General features: G+C 60.1%; 1 protein-coding gene across 1 annotated transcript in view; it reads right to left on the reverse strand.

Moving 5' to 3' along the window:
- The window catches only part of CAMTA1 (calmodulin binding transcription activator 1), an 821,930-nt gene that overhangs the window by 220,019 nt on the left and 581,820 nt on the right, over window positions 1-20,091 (reverse strand). Inside the window, exons 6-10 of the mRNA XM_077763975.1 lie at window positions 18,996-19,067; window positions 18,320-18,455; window positions 1,347-1,398; window positions 1,065-1,165; window positions 828-952 (exon numbers count right to left, since the gene is read on the reverse strand). Coding sequence (XP_077620101.1) covers window positions 828-952; window positions 1,065-1,165; window positions 1,347-1,398; window positions 18,320-18,455; window positions 18,996-19,067 — 486 coding nt within the window. The remainder of the gene's footprint in view (window positions 1-827; window positions 953-1,064; window positions 1,166-1,346; window positions 1,399-18,319; window positions 18,456-18,995; window positions 19,068-20,091) is intronic.

Raw genomic sequence — 20,091 nt, forward strand, 5'->3', positions numbered from 1 at the left:
CTGAGGCCCAGAGAAGGGGAGGGGCTTCCACAAGGTCATCGGACAGAGGAAAAAGGGACCCAACGTTTACTGTGTGCTGACCTTTACATGAGCGATTTCACGAATTCTAAGGTCCCTGCGACACAATCTTGTTAGGCATTTATAGATAGGGAAGCGTAAGGTCCAAGAGATTAAGAAACATGCCCAAGTTCATATGGCTCAGGTGAAGGAAGGGGGTGGGTGGTGGGAAACGGTCAGGAACCCCCCCTTCCTGGCCCCCAGGAGATGGACAGCAGCTCCTTCACTCGATCGCCCAGTGCGCAGACGGTGGGGAGGCCCACGCCCTGTGCGCCCCCCGGGGCGCGCGGAACACATCTCCAGTGTGGACGGCCTGAATGCAGCAGGTGCACGGTGTGCTGGGGCCTCCTGCTGAATGAGCGAGTGAGCAGATGAATGAATGAATGAATGAATGAATGAATGAGGATGGAAGACGACCCGCCCAGAGCCTCAGGAAAGCTGGGGCCCATTCTGGCCCTTCTCCTGTTGGTGTGGCTTTATTCCTCAAGCCCAGAGCCGTGAACGCGGGGAACCCCACACCCACTAAGAAGTCCCCAGTGTCCACGGGGCCTGATCTCCAGAGAGGAGAGCTGGTCACGTGTGTGATCGACTCCTCAGGACCGAGCCTTCCTGGGGCTCCTATGGTCACTGTGGTGAGCGTCAGGGAGGGGACAACGTAGCATAGGGCCACTGGAGAGGCCCCCAGCCTGAGGCTGCAAGGCTTCTGGCCTTCGGGCTGTAGGTGTGGCTGTTGGGAGCTGCTCCTCAGGGGAACTAGCCCTGACACGCACATGGGGGCTCTCGGGTTTGTGGGCCTGGAACCCGTGCTCAACTGGGAAGCATTTTCTGGTTTCTGTAAAGGCCTTGGCCGGACGGGTCTGGAGCCGTTTGTGGCAGGGACCCAGCAGGCAGCTGCCTGGGAACAAGCGAGGCCCAGGCCAGGCCCAGGGCAGGGTCCTGATAGCCTTTTCCTTCCCCTGTCTTCTTCCAGAGAGGACGCCGAGGACCTCACCGGACACAGAGCTCACCGGACCCGGCAAAGTGGCTGGCCTCCAGGAGGGGCCTCCGGACAGGGAAGCGGGCATTCGGTTCCAGGCTCTGCCCGGCCGTGGAGGAGAGGCTGTGCGCCCTGGGCGGGCCCAGACCCCCTGGGCCCCCTCGCCCATCACAGAAGGGCATCCTTGCACTCCAGGGGCAGCAGGAGGAGGGGGCTCTCCTTGCATCTTCCCAGTCGTCTCTCGCCACCTCTGCAAAGCCTGTGACTCCCGAGATTTCCACAGGTGCTCCCCCCCGGGAGGAAGCTGGCTTACCTGCCAGCCCAGCGCCTCCCCTTTACCTCATCCTTCATGCCAGCCGCGGAGCCTGAGAGCCAAGTGGGGACCTTTCAGAGGGGCCCAGCTTCCTCTCCGGGGCTGCCCGGCCCCCGGGCCCCCGGCCTGTTGTCTGCTACAGATACTCTAACCTGCTGCTTGACTCAGAGCCGGGCCTGCTTCTCACCCTTCAGGCGTACGCGCTCCGCTGTAGGAAGGACTCCATCTCAGTGGTTGTCTGGTGAAGCTGTTGTTCCCCCCCGGGCAGGGAAGAGAAGCGGCAGCCAGAGCTCGCTCAAGTTCACGGCCAGCCTCGTCCCACAGCAGGTGGTGGGGTTGGTTGTCTCCAGGCCCAAAACCCCGGGGGCGAGCCTCGAGCTAAGGGGCTCGTGGGGAAGGAGCAGGGCTTTCTGGAACCACTTAGCGGCACCTCCCCCTTCAGGACCGGCAGCCTCTCCGCTCATATTAGCCTTTCTTGCTAGTTTCTGAGAACTGTGTAGCCTAAGTGTGAATAAATAACATACACAAATCTCAGAGGGGAGACACTCGTCCTGTGGGGTGTTGTCATCTCTGGGGCGGGACTTCCCTGGGCTCCTTCTTCCCCTTCCCCCATCTGCCTGGAGATGAGATGTAGTCCTGAGGCTGGGGCCTCCTGTGGGGAGGTCGGGCTGCGCTGGGGGGCAGGGTGTGTCTGTGTTGTGTGTGTGTGTGAGTGTGTGTGTGTGTCTGTACGTGTGTGTCTGTATATGTCTGTGTGCCATATAAATATGTGTGTCTGTGTCTGCGTGCGTGCCTGCATATGAATGTGTCTGTATGTCTGTCTGTGTGTCTGTGTGTGTGTCTGTGTGTGTGTGTGATGAAATGGGCAGAAAGAAAAGGCTGGGTGCACAAGGCCAAGGTGCAGGCCCCGGTTCAAACCTCACCCCACATCCCTTTGGTCCTAGAGGCTTGAGGAACAAAGTCTAGGGTGATGTAGGTTCTTTGGGGGGTGAAGCGCTGGACCAGGGTCCGCCCTCGGCCTCTGCGGGCCCCCCCACCCCATCCTGCCAGGTCACAGCCTGCTGGGAGCGGCTGACCTCCAGGTCTGACTGTGGGAAGGCCCTGATCACCTGAGTGGGCCCCCGGGCTGAATGTGAGCATGGAGAGTCAGAGGCTGGATGTGGGGGGGGGGGTCCCCAGAGAAAACAGAAAACTCTTTCCATAGCTGTTGGGGCTTATTTCCACGGAGGAGGTGTGGGAGGTAATGGGGAGCGATCACAGCTCGAGGAAACGGCTCGGAGGCCCCTGCACCGGGTCTGGATGTGAACATGGGACGCACGGGCGACTGCGGAGACTCCGACTGAGACGCAGCAGAGAGCGGGGACGGGCGGCACGCAGGAGGCCAGCATCAGGATCAAGGACAGGCCAGGGCCCGGGCGCCTCCTCTGGGGCGTCACCAAGAGCTCCCGGGGCTTCCTCGCTGAGCCTGGAAGATCCCGCCCTCGTGCGTCCTCTGGGCCACTCGAGCGTCAGAACGTGGTTTTTTCTCCTGAGTTCCCCTGAAGCATCCTGTTAGGGATGCTTGTGGGCACAGGCTGGCGCTCAGTGCGCATCCCAGACAGGACTGGGGCAAAGGTGAGGCCACGGGCACTCACCGCGGGTGGAAACGGAAGGGGGCATTCAGGCGCTCAGCCATCCAGACAAATGCTATTTTAATGCCAACTTTGAAAAAAATCAAAATGAAGGCAGAAGTCCATGATGAACCAAATATCAAAAGTTTAAATAAAGACAAGAGCATTATCATTGGTTTCTCCTCCTGCCTGAAGGCTCTGCTACAGCTCAGCACGGCCCGGAGCCGGAGAACTGCTAATAACCACTGAGGACCACAGTGGCCGTGTGTCACAATACAGCCTCTTCCAAGAGCTCCCATTTATTGAGCACTTACTATGGGCCACGCACCGTGCTGAGTGTTTCACGCGCCTCAGGGTCTCCCTTCCTCCCAACAATGCCCTGAGGCAGGTACTCTGGTCATTTCCATTGTGCAGGTGAGACAGCCATGCATGGAGGGGTTAAGTTACTCCCCAAGGGAGTGAGGACAGGGCTGGGATTCTCAGCCTGAGCTAAAGCAGGCCCCAGGTGGTCTCAGAAAGCTCCATGGTGGCAGCTGACTCAGGGGAAGACCCTGCTTTCTATTCCACAGAGCAGGAGCCTCAGTCTTGAGCAAGGAGCAGAAAGGCCCAGACAAGTCCTGCAACTTCGGCTACATTGTCTCTGCTACACTGAAACTATAACGCAGGGGTGGGTGGGTGCCGGCTTGTACAGGCTTGTGAGGGCTGCTGGTTAGCTCTTCAGGTCTGCGGCAAGCCGGCTCACAGCAAATTAGCCTCTTGAAACCAACTAAGGCAGGAATTATTTACACCACGGAAATGAGTGACCTCCCCGCCAGGCGGTATGGCTTTTCTTGACGCTAAGCATTTACCAGCATGCCACTGCGTCACAGACAAAATCTTCACACCCACAAAAGGCCGGTCGTGTCTCAGCCGGCAGAGGACAGGGAAGGCGTGGCTCTTCCCCAGACGCAATCGGCACCCCAGCAGCGGCTACATTCCAGTGTTGTTTCTGGGCTGAACCCACAATCCGTCTCTGGCAGGAGAACCGTCTTGGATCTAATGAAGCCCGACCTGGGCTGATGTGAGCCTGCGCTCTGATCCCGCACCGAGGCCGTGCTGAGCTGCAGGCCGAGAGACTGAGAAGGACTGAAGCATCGGGGCCACCCACGGGCTCCGGTGCCCCAGGTTCCCCATGAGGCCGCCTGGCCACCAGGAAGAAGGATTCAAGCCTGGCTCTTCCTGTAACTCAGGGACATCAGGAAGGCCACTGGGCTCCCTGGGTGACAGCTTTCTTACGCAAACAGGGGGTTGGGCCAGGGTCCTTTCAGGCTGAAATCTGCCAAATTGGAGCAGGGCTGGGGCTGGTGGGGGCGAGGAACCCGCACTCAGCAGGGGGGCTCCTCTGGACCCCTCTCCACCCAGCCACCCAGAGCTTTGGAGGGGCCAAGCGACGTGGACCTGACTGTGACTGGACCAGAGACAGCAGAGCCTGGCCAGCCCCACGGCCCCGGGGAACCCCTCCATGCAGCTCTCTGCCCGAACTACTGGGCCCGAAGAGGCGCCACGCTATTCCCAGGCCCAGCTTGTCCCATCCCGTCCCCAGCTGCCCCCAGGATGCAGAGAAAGACGGTGCCTGTCAGGAGGGCTGACCGGCCTCCTTCCCCCTCTTCCTTGGGACAGTGGAGCTGACTGCTGACACCCTGGAGAGAGGGGTGTGACGCATGCCCCCAGCAGTGCCGGAGGGTGTGGGTCAGGAGAGGGTGGGGCCCTGGGGGCGGCCTGGAGCTCAGGGGGCAGGTAGGTGAGAACTTGGGGCAGAATTTCTAAACCCTGGCTTACGGGAGGCAACACAAAGAGCTGGTTTGTGTCCGGGTAGCCTTGGGGACCCAGGGCCCCACAGGCCTCTGGTCCTGGGTCCTTACACCTCACCCCCCACCCTGGGGCCATCCCCAGAGTCTCCTGCTCTGCCAGGAGAGGCCAGGCCGTTGCTTCCGGCACTCACAGCCGAAGATGCTGGCAGAGCCTGGGTCCACGCTCACCGCGGGATGTGCCCGGCCCTTTCCAGGCCTCCCTGGGGCAGAGGCTGGGCCTCCTGGGACAGTGGGCCGGTTTGAGTGAGCCTGGTGACCCTTCCCTGAGGGCAGGGGTCTCTCCAGGGCCTCCTGACAGGGCAGAGGGACGGGCCCTGAGGCCGGCACCCACGATGCCTGGCTCCCACCCACGTGGCCTGGCCCAGGACTGGGGACATGGGCGTGGAGCACACAGAGGAGCTGGCGGTGGCCCTGGTACTCTGAGGCCGGGGTCTGCGAATGCCTGGGCTTTATGATCTCTTTTGCTTGTTCCCACTACAGACAGAGCCGGGGTGTGGGACTTCAGCCCGCAACTGACTACTCACTACATGTGAGGTGCTGGACCACAGCAAGCAGAGCCCAGCTTTCGCCATCCAAGTGACTGTGCGCGATGGCCGCCTGTAGGTGCCACGGGCCTGGTTGCTTCTCCTGTCTCAGAGCGACGAGGCCCCGTCAGGCTGTCAGATGTCCCCTCCCCCGCCCAAGGCCAGTGAGGGCTCCACCCATGCCCAGAGTTACCCCAGGGTGACTCCAGGTGCCCGCGGGCCCATTTATAGTGCAGATCTCCTCACACGACTGGGGGACGTGGGCTCCCGGAGTACTTGTGTCCTGCTACCTGTCCTTGGATTTGAACCTGGGCTGGGAACTTTGCACAGGAGCTTCCTGAACCCCCTCCCCTTCCAGCAGAGAAATGGGGGAGCGGAAAGAAGGAGAGCGAGCCGAGACCCATGGGGCTCATGTCTTTGAAACTGACAGTGTTTTGCTGAGAACTTTGTCCCCAAATGAAGAAATCTTTTCGCAATCCGGGATTGACACACCTTTCTACTCTGGATTTCCTTCTCAATCCTCTAAGCTAACCTCACGGAGACGTCTCAAGCCTCACGTCCTCAGAATCACCTTCTCCCTGTTTCATGGCCAGTTGAACTGCATCTCTGACGAGCAACCTTCTCCCTCTTCAGGAGGGAGGAAGGGGGAAGACTGGGAGGGAGGAGGGGGAGCCGTTGAGGAGCTGGTCCATCCGGCCGTCTTTACCCAGCGCTGATGCTGGTGTGTGTGGGGCGCAGCTGGGCCCCGGCACAGCCTGGGGAGCGTCCCCAGGGAGCCTGCCTTCCGCGGGGGATCCACACCCTTCATACCCACCCAACAGATACAGACCCATGCCAGGCGCGGTTCTAGACGCCGAGAGTTAGCGGCAGGCACGACACGGTGTCCCTGCTCTTACGGAGCTCACTTCCGAAGGACGGGGGGCGGGGGGCAGAGGAGAGACAAGAAAGGACTAAGCAGTGTTGTAACAACGTGCGTGAATCGCAAGAGATTTTGCCGAGTGGAGGAAACCTCGCCTCAGAGGACGGGCTGTAGGAGTCCCTTTATGTGAAGTTCTCGAGCAGCACAGACGGACCCCTGGGGGCCGTCGGGACCGCGGTGACTCTTGCAGCCAGTGTGGGAGTGGCTGGGAGGGGCGGGGGGCGTCCATTCGGAGGCTTGCTGGGGGCTTGGGTTCTGCTCGGGCGCTGATCACAGCTCCTCGACTAGGACGTTGACTTCCGCGCATTCCCTTGTTTCATTGTGTGCAAATTCTACCTCAGAGTAAGGGGAGAACCGTCAGTGCCCTGAACTCGGGTGGATGGTAATGATGCACTTGTGTGTGCCGTTGTCTGCGACTTAGTTTGAAATGCATGAAAAACAAATAAGATGGATGGAAGGACTTGGAACTGATAAAACAACATAAAATGTTAACGGTAGAATCTGGGTGGCAGGTCTAGGGTGCCTGTAAAATTCCTTCGACTTTTCTGTATATCTTAATATTTCATAACACAATGCTGGTGATGGGAACAGAGTGGCTTGCCAGAGAGCCAGGGAAAGAAAGGTTGGGGGGGTGGGGGTCAGGAGGACCCCGCTGAGGAGCTGACGGTTGAGCAGAGACCTGAATCTTAGTGTCAACTGTGGAAGCCCAAGTTGGCCTCCAGTCAGCAGGAAGAGCAGGTGCAAAGGTCCTGGGGCCAGCAAACTTGGCCCAGGTGAGGGGCAGGAAGAAGCCAGCGAGGTCGGAGAGCACTGTGGGAGAGGAGGGCAAAAGTCGGGGGTACAGGTCCTCCGTGGCCTGGTAAGGGTTTGGCTGTTACTTCAAGTGCCAGGCAGACTTACTGAACTGGGTGAAAGCATGAGCCTTGGTGAGATTTGGGATGGGAGTGGCCCTTTGTGGAGAACGGACCACACGTGCAGGAGCGACTCAGGCTGGTGCAGGAGAAAACTGTGGCTTTAACTCGGTAGCAGCAGGGGAGAGGGAGAGGGGGATACAGCCGAGGCATGTTTTTGATGGGAGGAGGGCAGTGGGGAAGAGACGGGGGTCAAGAATGGTGAGCTTGAGCCCCGGGGAGCAGCGCTGTGGTGGCTGCAGGGGGAGGTGAGCATGAAGGAGATCAGATCCCGCTTTGGCTGAGGGAAGCCTGAGACGCTGATTCCACGTCTGGGCGGGGCGCTGAGTGGATGGCCGGATGTGACAGTCTGGCGCTTGGCGGTGAGGTCAGGGTGCAGGGCAAGTGTGGGAGTCTTTGGCGTAAAGCTGGCCCGAGAGGTCGTGAGAGCTGGTGAGAGGACTCAGGGCAGCAGTGTAGACGGAGGAGGGACATCCTAACATCTGGGGGGAGAAGAGGAGGGGAGGAGACTGCAGAGAACAGGCAGTGGGGGAGGCAGGCAAAGAGTACCCCGGCTTCAGGAGAGGAGAACATTCCAGAAGGAGTGAACGGCCAACGTGGTAGTTGCTGCTGGGAGGTCAGGAAAGGATGCAGCGACACGACCTTTGGATTTCACAGTTTGGAGGTCGTGGGTGGAGGGAAGAGGGGGTGGGGCACATATCTGGGGACTTCTGCAGGCAACGGGAGTGTGTTGTTAAGCGGGGAATGTGCTAGCAGTTGATGGGATGGTCCAATGGGGCAGACGGGGACGGGGTGGGGGTGGGAAGCAAGCGGGCAGAGCTGCAGGAAGAGCAAAGGAAGACACAAGCAGGACCGCTGAGGCCACCCGGTTCCAGAGACTTCCGCCGGGGAGCTCAGCCAGGCGGTGCCTCTTGCTTCGGGCCCAACGAGCGCACTCGGCTGTCATCTCCCGGTAGCCGTGTGGCCAGGAAGGTACGGTCCCCACGAATACTCCCTGTCACCAGGGAGGACTCTGGTGTGTCTGGATCAGGAGAGCGGAAAGCCCTGCCCAGTCTGGGAGTTGGGGGGCGGGTGGCGAGAAGTCTCCTTCAGGCTTCCCCGAGCCCTTTACAGGGAGGAGGGCGGGAGAACCAAGGAGCGAGGAGGCAGGAGCAGGGGAAAGGTGTGCTCACCTGTGCTCACCTGTGCACACCCTGAGCATGTAGTGTGTTCTGCATGGGAAGAGCTGCACCCTGAAGGCCACTGCGCCGTGAATGGCGATCAAAGCAGCCACGATGCCCTGTCGTGATGCCGCCCAGAGCCCGCCCCAGAGCATGCCCCAGCCGGCCGCTTCACCAGCTGGGGTCCCGCCTGGGGCCCTGAGTGAGCACCTGACCTTCCCACATGGAGCTCGTCACCGAAGACTTGCGCTTTCCCTTCGACTCTATCAAATGACATCTGCATTTCACTCTTGGCCCTTTGAGTGTTTTTTTCAGAGGCAAGCTGGAAAGCGTTTCCTTCGGGCAAACTTCTGTCTTTCGCTTTGGAAACCCCCCCTCTTCCCCTTTGCTCCAAAGGAGATTAGGATATTGAGGACAGAGTGTCCATTGAAGATTACATGAGAAGGCTAATTACACAGAGGCCCCACATTAGAAGCCATCTAGAAGGGAAATTAAGCGGCTTTTGCCTTCTTCCCGTCTTTGAAGGATGCTCCGTGGAAGGGGAGCGGGGATTGTTCGGCTCCATAAATAAAGATAGTAACCAAACTGTATCGTCCATTGTTCTGCCTTTCTATTAAAAGCAATTGCTTAGCCAAGCTGACAACACACACCGTGGAGGTGTAAACCCTCTGCAGACGGAAGGATTAAGAGACTGACAAGTCCTGGATAATAAGGCTAATTAATAATTTCCATCTCCAAGGAGCAGCAGCCTCCTTCCCGCTCTGGTCTTCCAGTCTGGACTGGGCAGCTCAGGCCTCTAAGGGCTGAAGGACAGAGGAGGGTTTGCAGGACCGGCCAGGGTAGGCGCTGGCCGGTCACAGCAGGGCAGGGAGCCGAGGGGACGCGGTGGCAGAGGGGCGAGCAGCCTGCCCATGGCTGGAACGGGAAGGTTCCCTCTGACTAAGCGAGCGCCGCGCTGCATGTGAATTTGCAAACGGGGTCTGTCGCCACACCGGCGCGTTGGAGGGACCTGGCGCTTTGCCACACGAAAGGCGGTCTGGATGAGACCTTCTCAGGGCCCCCGCCCCAACAACAGGCACACACACAATCCCCTAGGGCAAAAGCTGCTGCCCGTGGTCGTGGCGGGTGATGAACAGAGCCACCATCGCCAAGCAGGACTTGAGCACCTTTGTGGGCTTAGCTCAGTTCTTCTTCACAGTGGGTTCAGGACACAGGTCTCTCATGCCCATTTCACAGACAGAGGAGGGGATAAGATTCAGAGAGGGTCATGTCATTCACTTGGCTGGAGTCCGTGGCTAGGACACTGCAGAGCTGAATTTAAAACCAGGGGCCCGGGGAGGGGGTCTCCCCGCTCAGCTCAATACCCTCCTTGTCCACAAAGTGGGAGCGGGGGGGGCCCCGCCTCCCCCGAGGGCTCCGGCTGCCCCGGCGGCTGAGCCTTGGGTCCAGCGGCGGAGGCCTGATTCCAGGTTGCTCCCCGCTGCCCCCAGAGGAGGGGACCAGAATGAGGGAGTCTTCTGGAAAATACCCAGTGACTTTCCTTAGAGAGAATAATGGCCGCTTTGGGGGGGATGGCCATATTTTTCCAGAGGGTTTAGGTAGGTACGGCGGAGGCCTTGGCGTCATAAATTGCAATCAAGCAAAGATGTCTACGGAGGAAATAATACCAGCTCTGCTGTGCAGCCGGGCAGAGATCCTGAAATCTTAATGGAATTGAGCAATTTTTTGCATAGCACCGTAAATTCCTAGTGTCTACCTTATCTTCTCATCACGTTATTCAAGGCGCATTAATGGAGGGCGAAGTGGAAGCTGCTGGTGAGAACAGAACCGGCCCGGGCAGGCGGCTCGGGAAGGGTCCCTCTGATCCCGAGGTTCGTTGGGCCTTAGCCACCTTCTCTGCACTTGCCCCTCCCCGGCTGCCAAAGTCTTGTGCGGCTGGATGGTCCCCGGAGAACACACCCCTGCTGGCTTGAAAGACTTGGCTTTGCTCTATCACCTTGACCGGCAGCCTCTCCTGTGGGGGCGCCTGCTCCCGCAGACCGCTGCCCTCTCCTCCCCTCCCCTACACCACCACTGCCTCGCCCCGCTCCCTCCCCTCACTTCTCCTTCAGTGTGGACACCTTCTGGAGCCCTGTCCTGTTGCCCACAGGCTGGGCACTTCTTTCCAGACTTTGTCGCCGCTGCAATTAGCTACCAACACAGACGTTTGCTGGGAGCGCCTCTCTCCGGACGGGCCTCCCTACAGCATGCTCCCCGGGAGCCCCGGCCGCGTTTCCACATGGGGGTGACAAAGTGCCGGCCCCGCGGGCACGCACGGGGCAGAGCACCCGGGGCATGGGAGCCCACTACGTCCGGGGGCTGCTCTTACTCCTACTGATAATGACCATCGTCATCGACGACCCCACAGCAGCATTGAACCTGCAGCCCCTGGTGGTCTGGCCCTGAAGAGCCTAAGTAAGGTCATTTTGAAATTAAGGCCTCTATTAAGAGCACCCTCGGGCTGCACGTAGCCCCAGTTCCTCAGATTGCTCAAGGCTAAAGCCATCCTCGGACCGCCCTCAGATCAGCTAATCAAAAACATTCCTGTGGTCTGAGTCAAGGCTGGGAACCGTAGACACTTATTCTGTACAAACTAGCCAATTGCTCACCACTTGCCTGAACCCCACGTGGGCCCTTTGAACTCACTTCTTAATTGGTCATTTTCAAAGGATCCTCAAAAATCATGATTGGGTCCCACCAACAGTAACAGACGCCTCACAGATACTGAATGGTCAAAGCTGTTACCGTGGGTGCTGCCGTACAATTGTAATTGGTGCTTATGTGATGATGCCATACGTACAACGTGTGCTCCGTAACACCCCCGTCCCCGACCCCATAAAAACCCTGCTCGCTATTGTTCGGGGCTTCACCTTCTGCCACGACACCGGTAGGCAGGTGAGCCCCTGCTCGAGCTTGTAATAAAGACGCTTATGTACTTGCATCGGTGTCGGCTCCTTGGGGGTCTCTGGGGACTCACGAATCGGGCACAAGAGCCCCGTCTCTCCTGCTCTGCTCCCCTGGCCTCAAGTGGACGTGGGGGGCATGGGCCTCCCACACCCCCCCCCAAGTCACTTGACTGACACCAGGGCCTGGGACACTTGTCCTGAGGGCTCCTCAGTCTGGGGCGTCCGGTCTGTGAGGCTGAAGCCGCTGAAGCTCGGACCCCACACAGCCTTGGTCGTCCCGCCTGCCGCTGCGCTCTGCGGCCCAGGCCTGCCGCGTGTCAGAAAGGGCAGGAGGGACATCCCACCTCCTTCCATCCCGAGCTCGCCTCCTCCTCCAGGAAGCTTTCCCTGACTACCCAGCCCTCTATGGCCCCTTCTCTGGATTCATCTCACTGACCAGCTTCCGGTGCCACCCACTAGGCCAGCAAGGTGCCCCGGGCATGGAAATTCAGGGTTGGGAGTGGCTTGGATGGCGTGAGGTCAGGAGTCCTCTCCAAACACTTGGGCCCAGCTACTCTCACCCGTGGGTTGCTCCACCCCTGGCCTAAGGAGGTTGGACTCAGCCCTGTCTGCACAGTCTTTGGGGCTCCTTATTCTCCTGGCCCTTTGGTCTCTGTGACAATCAGGGAGACTTCACCAGCCCTGGCTCCCAGCAAGGGCAGCTGCGAGAACCGAAAGACACTAGTCCCCACCAAGTGCTGGGGCTGCGGCGTCAGCGAGCCGTGTGCACTGTCAGAAGACCCTCTGGCCCAGCCCAGCCCGTACCTGGCAGCCACATCCCCCACTCTCTGTGGCTGTGTGTAGGACACCAGGGCTGGGCGTGGGATGTGCCCGGGGGCCTGGCTTCCCTCTGCACCCTCTGCTCCCCACCAACCCAGGCGTGGGGGGGCAGGGGCCTCCAGACACCAACTCATTTCTTTTCCGTGAAGCATGTGGGTCAAAGTACCCGCTTTGGGGGGCGTCTGGGCGGCTCAGTCAGTTATAAGCATCTGACTCTTGGGCTCAAGTCATGATCTCAGTTTGTGCGTTCGAGCCCCATGTCAGGGTCTGTGCTGACAGCATGGAGCCTGCTTGGGATTCCCTCTCTCTGCTCCTCCCCCCTTCTCTCAAAATAAATAAACGTTAAAAAATGCCCCCTGGGGGACAGAGTCAGCCTGATGGCAATGCCTCCTGTTGCTCTAAGCCCCATCGACGCCTCGCTCAGTGGCCAGCCCCGTGGGGTAACGCAGGACGCTGTTCAAGGGCCCACGTGCAGAGCAAGCTCCGCAGCGCCTTATTTCCCAGCCTCTTCTATTTCACCCCAATGAAACATAAAAACGGTTACTGAGCAAGAAGCCTTGAGTATTTTTTATGAAGCTATAATATCTTCCATTTAAAAAAAGATGAAAAAGAGAGGAGGTGGAAAGAGGGAAGGGAGGGAGGGATGGAGGGGGAAGGGAAGAAGGAGGGAGGAAGGGAGAGAGGAAGGGAGGGAGGAAGGGGGAAGGGAGGGAGGGAAGGAGGGANATGTGCTCCTGTAGCCACGCTGGGGCTTTTGGTCCCTTCTGTGACCTAGTTCACCACCAGGACAATCCTGAGGGCTGGGGGCATGGTCCCAGGCGGGACTTTGCTTCCAGAAAGAGTGAGTGGATGCCAGGCAGGGGGCACTTGTGTCGCAAATTGCGAAAGAGGTGATCATTTCACATCCTTGGTGGGGGGCGGAGGGGTGGGCAAGGGGCATTTACAGCGAAGACAGTGTCGCCGCTTCCCAAATACGTTTCCCTCTGTGTCCTGCTGCAGAGGAGGGCGGCCTGGAGGAGGAGAGATGCCCTGGGTAGCTCGCACGCTGGGGACACTAGCTCCAGCCCGCTGCAGCCTCGCTGTGCAGGATAAAGGGCGATGNNNTAGAGCTTTCTCAGGGGCATCTGGATGCCAGCTTCCGGGTCCAACCTGGGTCTCGTGGTGGTGAGTGCTTGCCGCGTGCCAGGAGCACGCCTGCCACTTGTACGCGCACCGCGTTGCGTTCACATTAGTTCCCAAAGGCAGCCCTTTGCGGTGATGCTGTTATTGTCCCCATTTACTGACAGAGAAACTGAGACTCCGACTAATTAGGTCAACTGCCCAGAGGTGAACAGCCAACAGGTGCTTCCCTGGGTAACCCAACTTCGCTATTTTAAGGGGTTAAAATAAACACCATCCCAGACGGCCAGTAGTGCTCCCTCGCCCCCTCTGTGCCAGGTGGGTGCCCCAAAGAGCAGCCTTCTGGGTAACATGCCCGGGAGGGGTGGCCTGTGACCCTGCAGAATGCTTTCACCTGACTCAGCCGTGCCCGACTTTGGCAATGCAGGTTGGCACTGAGCTCCGAGGACCCTCCCTGAAGAGCCAGAGGCAGTGCAGAGAGAGACCCACGGGGCGCCTCGGTCTGAGTGCCGGCTGCGGAGGCCGGTCCGCCCAGGGGAGGCTGGGGAGGCCTGGGGTTCAGCCCCCCCCCCCCGCTTGCCCTGAGTAAAGAGGCCCCGGAGGAAGGATGCAGGGCTCTCTGGGGCCACACCGGGGTCGGGGCCTGTATCTGGTATAGAGGCTGAAATGAAGCTGTCCACCAGATGTCCCCGGAACGTGAGCACAGCCACCTCTCTGGGGCCCCGTGTGCGAGGCTGCAGAGCCCTGGGTCAGCGTGGGGAGGCTCTGGGGGCTCTGGCTCCCGTCTTTCCTCAGCGGCTGCCATTTAAGCTCCCCCCCCCCACCGTGGGCAGGAGAGACGCTCTCCTGAGGATGCAATGCCAGCTGTGGGGCCACAGCCCAGCGAGGAGATGTAAGGCTTCAGCTCCACCCCAGGCCTTACCGACCGGGCGGGGAAACATGGTTCTCATGAGCACTTGTGAGGGGAGACTGGAGCTCTGCCCGAGCAAACACGGGGTTCCCCCTCCTTTCCTACAAGGCAGGGAGATGTGTGCTTGACGCCTCCCTCTGCTCCTGGGCTGGAGGCTTTAGTGGGGCCAGGGCAGCCTGGAGCCAGTCCCCCACCCCCTGCCCTCCTCGGAGCTGGCTCCATGCAGGTCTCTTTGCCGTGGTATTTGGCGCAGACAGCACCCTACTTCTGGGCGAGGGAGGCCTGGCTGAGGTCAAGGGCAGGCAGGAATCAGAGAGTGTGGGAGTGAAAGGCCTGGAACTGTTCCCTCTGTACCCTAAGATCTGGGACCAGGTAGCCCCTCCGTAGTAGAGAGGGTGATGCTAGGGGTACCCGGGTGGCTCAGTCGGTTAAGCGTCTGACTTCAGCTCAGGTCGTGATCTCACAGTTCATGGGTTTGAGCCCCACATCAGGCTCTGTGCTGACAGCTCAGAGCCTGGAGCCTGCTTCGGGGTCTGTGTCTCCCTCTCTCTCTGCCCCTCCCTGACTCCTGCTCTCTCTCTCCGGTGCACTCTCCCTCAAAAATAAATAAACATTAAAAACAATGTTTTAAAAAGAGAGGGAGATGCTGGTGCCTCGAAGAGGCAGGCAGGGCTGCAGAGGTGCCCTCCCCTGGCTGGGTGGTCACGGGCCTCCTGAGGGCCTGGTCTTGGGGGACATGGGGCCCGTGGTGATGGTCTGGGACACCGTCTGGCCAGGACTCAGTGCCCATGTGGCTGTGCGGTCACAGGGTTGTCAGGACAGAGCCAGCATCTGGCTCCTCCGTGGACCCCAAACACCTGCCGTTCTCCAGCCACAAGGAGCCCCCGGCCCCGGGGGGGCCCACAGCTGCAGTCCCCGTGTTTGCTGGGCAGTGCTGGCGAGCCCACGGGCCTCTGGAGGTCAGGAAGAGGCTCCCTGCTGTCTCCGCCCCAGCAGCCTAACAGCCCCCCGCACGGCGGCGGTGGCAGACACACAGGGACACACCCCCTGCCTCGCTCGAGCACAGAAAACATTCATTAAGCATTTTAGAGGACAAGGGCACAAAGAAAAACACTCATTAGAAGCAGAAATAGTTTCCAAACAAGCCTTACAGAAGCTGCTGGAAAGTCTGGCCTGAAATGGGGGCCTGTTCTCTTTGGGGTTATTGGGAGAAAGGCCCCAAAGGACAGAATGTGGGGGCCCGACGGGGGTGCAGAGGGCAGCGGGGAGGTCCTGAGCCTGAGCACCAGAAAACCCCGAACAGGAGAGGCCGTGGGCAGCAGGGGTGGGGTGGCTTGCCCGCGGGGCGGCCCAGCCGCGGGCCGGGCCACACCTGCTCCCGCCCCCGCCCCCAGCAAGGCTGCAGTGACGATCATGTTCAGGCCCGGGAGGCAGAGGCAAGGGTGCCATCGCTGACCAGCTGGGTGAACTGGGTCTGGCCCTGTCCCCTCCGGGCTTCAGCGTCTATCTAGGAAATGCAGTGGCTGAGCTCCGTGGAGCCTCAGGGCCGTGCCAGCGGTGACACATGTATGCTCCACCGTGCAGAGGATGTGACGGAGTGGTATGTGTGCCGGCCAGTGCTGGTGGCTTCTCAAGTCCCAGGACAAATCCCCCAAAGGCTCTGACCCAGCTGGGCAGATGACTTCATGGGGTGCACACCATCATGACAATGACCTTAGGTACTTGGGGCTTCCGTCCCCTCCACTCCCGGGGAAGCCTCTGGTTCCTTACTTGTCTCCTGCTCACATCTTAGTAAAACATTTATTAGCAACGCAGAGGGGCAGGGTCGCTCCCTCCCCATTAAATCAGGTCACTCGGGAACTCTGAAGTGCTGTGTCAGCTCGGGTCCCCCTCCTCTCCCTGATCCTCGGCTTCTGGAAGGGGTGCTGACCTCCTGACACCCTCCCTCCCTCCCTGTCCTGGGGCGGCAGGCCCTCTGAGCAGGGCGGTCTTCCGGACGGGCCGGCCCCTCCCTGTCCGGCTGAGGCTCTGTGCAGGGAGGGACCGAGGGGCGCAGGTCCCTCCCTCAAGGACTTCACAGTTGGAGGCGGAGGAACACCAGGCCTGTGTGGGCAGAGATCCCCGCTGTGCTAAGTGGCCTTGGGGCGAGTGGCATCGGTTTGGGATCCCAGCAGCCCCCTGGGCGGCCACTGGAAACGCACTGCAGCGGGTGGGCGCGGTGGGTCCCCGCTGGGATGAACGCTCCTTTACCCAGAAGTGCTCCCTCCCTCCCTGCTCCCCTCCAGCCCCCTTCATTTCAGCAGGGCTCCACTTGGCCCCCAGCCCCTCACACCCCGCTGCTGTGAGGGGCTTCCCGGGAGCCGCCTCCTTCTTGCGCAGTCACTGCCCTGACACCTTCACTTCCACCCGGTCCTTTTCCCTGATGATTGGTGTCAGAGACAGACTTGGGCCAATTTCCATCTGGGCCGGTGTCTCATGGCTTCTTTCCTATTTAATATCAGAGAAATTAAACCTGGCCACACCGCCATTATCCTGGTGTTGTAATTAGCAGCGGAACAAATTGCCCTGAGCTGCGCTGTCCGCCGCGGCGGCTCTCGGGCTCCTACGACGACGTGCACGGCGCTAATTGCTTTGGCCTTGGCTCCTTAACCTGCTCCTGACCAGCCCCCGCTCCTGCCTGGGTCCCCTTCTGTCACCTGCTCACAGAAACAAGGGTGATGCTCGAGGACGCAGCGGATGGTGGATGGAGGGGAGACTCTCTGGGGCTGGGAGAGAAAATGGGGGGGTCCCAGATCTGCCCTTAAGCAACCAGCTCCTGTTGACACTGGCCTTTGGGGGGACGGGCTCCCCCGCTAGCTGGAAGTGACAAACCCAGGCGGACGCGCATCACCCCAGGTGTGTTTCCAGCACAGTGGCTGGGACCGAAGCTCAGGGCTGGGGAGGGCTGGGGCCGTGGACCCCTCCCACCTCTCACCGGAAACAAGGAGAATTTGGAACTGAATCTGAGTGAGTGGAATCCAGTCTGGGGAGGGGGGTAATGAGCTCACCCCCCGGGGCTGCCCGGTGGTGTCTGATTCCAGGAAAGTACATTTACTGGAATCACAGAGCCACCGCACGCCGTGGAACGAGAGGAGGCAGGCGGCGGCGTGGGTGCAGGGGAGCCTGGCTGGCAGGAAGCCGGCTTCCAGGGTGCTGCTCCAACAGGCCAGTGGTCAGGCCACGAGCCAGGAGGGTGAGCCCAAGAGGTGTCTGGATGGGCATGAAACTGAAAAGGAAAAAAAGAAAAAAAAAATAAAAAGCAAAAACATGCCCCGGGCGTTTAGAGGCCCAGGAAGGAGTTTACGGGGCCACAGGCTGCTCAGGGCAAAAATATCTTTCGGCAGCCAGAGCGTGAGCCTGGGGCCCAAGGTCATGGTCCGGCTGCACCAGATCCCTGCTCTCGAGGTGGGAGTCCCACACTCCGCTCCTCCACCAGGTAGAAGAGAAAACCTTTTGCATTAATAAGACGAGAAGTATCATCCTACAACCACGCTGGAGGCCCCTTTCACAAGGAAGCAGAGCTGAGCAATTAGAAACCCCCGGTGCCACGAGCCCAGCCTCCCAGGCAGAGGGATCCGGAAACTGACAACATGGCAAGATGTCAGGGAAGCCGTGTCCTTGCAAATCAGCACATCCTTGGACAGTCTCAGGCGTCATTTGCTAATGAACTTGCTGAACTGCAGACAATTATTTTTGGAACTGAGGAAGAAGGGCAAGGGCTTGCAGGCAGGGGCTGGGCGGAGCCGACGGACCGAGAGCCTTGTCCCGGCAGAGCCTCGGCGTCCACACCAGGATGGCTCTGGGCCCCGCACATGCCTTCCAGGCCACCTTCCCTGGGACCGGCGGCCCCTTGGGCTCTGGCTTGAGACCCTCTGCTCTCTGAATACACACCATGGTGCAGACGGCTTGCTTCCCAATCTGCCAGACCCCTCCTGACCCTACTCCCCACGCCAGGGAGCACCTCCAGCCGCTGGGGCCCGGGGGTGGCTCACTTGAACCGCGGTGGATGCAGATGGTGGAACCACAGTGAGAAAGGCAGAGGCCGCAATGCCTGGGTAGTGGCATTTGGAAGAAAGTGGGGTGGTGGGGCTCGCAGGGATCAGGGACAAGCTTTGCAAAGGACCCAGGTCCATCCCGACTGATGGATCCCTCGACCTTCCCACTCACATGGCAGCGCCCTCTGCCGGGCAGGATGACCACCACTGACCACCAACAGGCGAGAGGCTGGGCGGCCCGGAGCCAGGCCAGACTCCGCGGGGCTGTGCACGGGCGCCACGGACCCAGAGCTGGCAGCCAGGTCGCCCTTATGGCGCAAGGGTGACTGGGGCGCTCCTCCGCCCCTTTCTCCGTCCCCCCTCCTGGCATGGCAGACATCACAAATCGATTACTGGGCTCCTTCATGCTGAGCCCCTGTTCTCCCAACAACCACTCCAATCAATCCGGCTGCGGCTGCCATGCCTCTGAGAGCCGATTCTCCACGAGTGCCGATGACTAACCAACCCACAAGAGAATATGAATGCCAGCTTTCAGCCACCGGGCATTTTGCAGTCAGCCTTCTTTCCGTCCTCACCAAGAGGAAACTGAGCCACCCTGGAAGCACCTGGTGGGGCTTTACTCTCATGGGGCAGGAAGGTCTCCCCCCACCACGCGTCTCCCCTTCCTGGTGCCGGACAGCGGCACGCACACTCCTGGCCTCAGCACAACAGGCCAGCGCCCCTAGGACGGCTCGCCGGGGCGCCCCTGCCCGAAGCCGCCGCACGCGGGACCCCGCGCCCACGCGGTTCCCTCCACAGACCTTCCCCAGCACCGGAGACGGAAGAAGAACCCAGTCCCAGCCACCTACCTGAAGGAGCCAGTAGCACCTCCGGTGGAAGGTGGGGATGATGGAGGAATGGACATAGCAGCCGTACAAGCACTAGGGAGAGAGGAAAAACGAGAATTCAGTTGGAAAGAGGGAAGGAAGGGAGAGAGACGGCGCAACAGAGAAGGAACGAGAAGGCTGAGGGCCCGTGCCTGCGTGCCTGGCTCCGGGGCCGGGACCGAGGTCCGGGTCAGTGTCTAGGACGCACAGTGGGAAAGGCAGCGGGCAAACCCAGACGGACAGCTGGGGTGCCTTCCCTGTTGGGGGCCCTGGAGGCACGCGAGAGCCTAGAAGAGCTGGGGACCAGGCGAATGCACATTCGTGTACATTTTGCCCATAATTTTAGGGGCTGGGGGTTACCGTGAAGTTCATTCACAGAGCCCTTGGTGTACGGGGAGGGGCTGAATGTGTGTAGAACTGGTTCAAACATACACTCACACACACACACACACACACACACACACTCCAGACCTTTCCTGGTCAAGGACATCACACCGGTGGGCGGGGCAGCCTGGCTGGCATGACCTGACCTCCATAAACCGAGAGGCCCCTCGTGCACACCCCACTTGCTGGCTTTCATTCAGTCTCTGCTCATCCACATTTGTGTTTGTTCTCAGGTTAAGGCTGCGTCTGTCGCAGCTGGATTTGGTTTTGCAGAATCAGGTGGGTGTGTTGGCTGGGGGGACAGTGAGGAAGGACACTTGCACCCAGGTGGGTGGAGCCGCCCGGTGACAGGGGACAGTCAGGGCCAGCATGCTGTGCTTCCGGGAGCTGCCTGTGCACATGGCACGGGGCGTGTGGGGACGGGCTTGCGGGCCGAGGTGGAGAGCGGGGCCTGGCGAGGACGACAGTCCTCTGGGGTCCTCTCAGAACCCGACTCTGAGATCTCTGGGGGCCAGGCTTTGGCCTTTTCTTTTGTAGCCTCCGATTTCAAACCGGGACTCTCTCTTTCCCTCTCCCGCCGTGTTTCCCAAAGCACACGCTCCAGAATCGGTGGGGCAGAAAGAGAAGGCAGGACACCAGAGCCTCGCAGGTGGGGGACAGGCGAGGTCTTCCCAGACCCCTCGGATCCCACGTT

The sequence above is a fragment of the Crocuta crocuta genome, unplaced genomic scaffold (assembly GCF_008692635.1).
Source record: "Crocuta crocuta isolate KB4526 unplaced genomic scaffold, BGI_CrCroc_1.0 scaffold13, whole genome shotgun sequence".
In the NCBI taxonomy this organism is placed as follows: domain Eukaryota; kingdom Metazoa; phylum Chordata; class Mammalia; order Carnivora; family Hyaenidae; genus Crocuta; species Crocuta crocuta.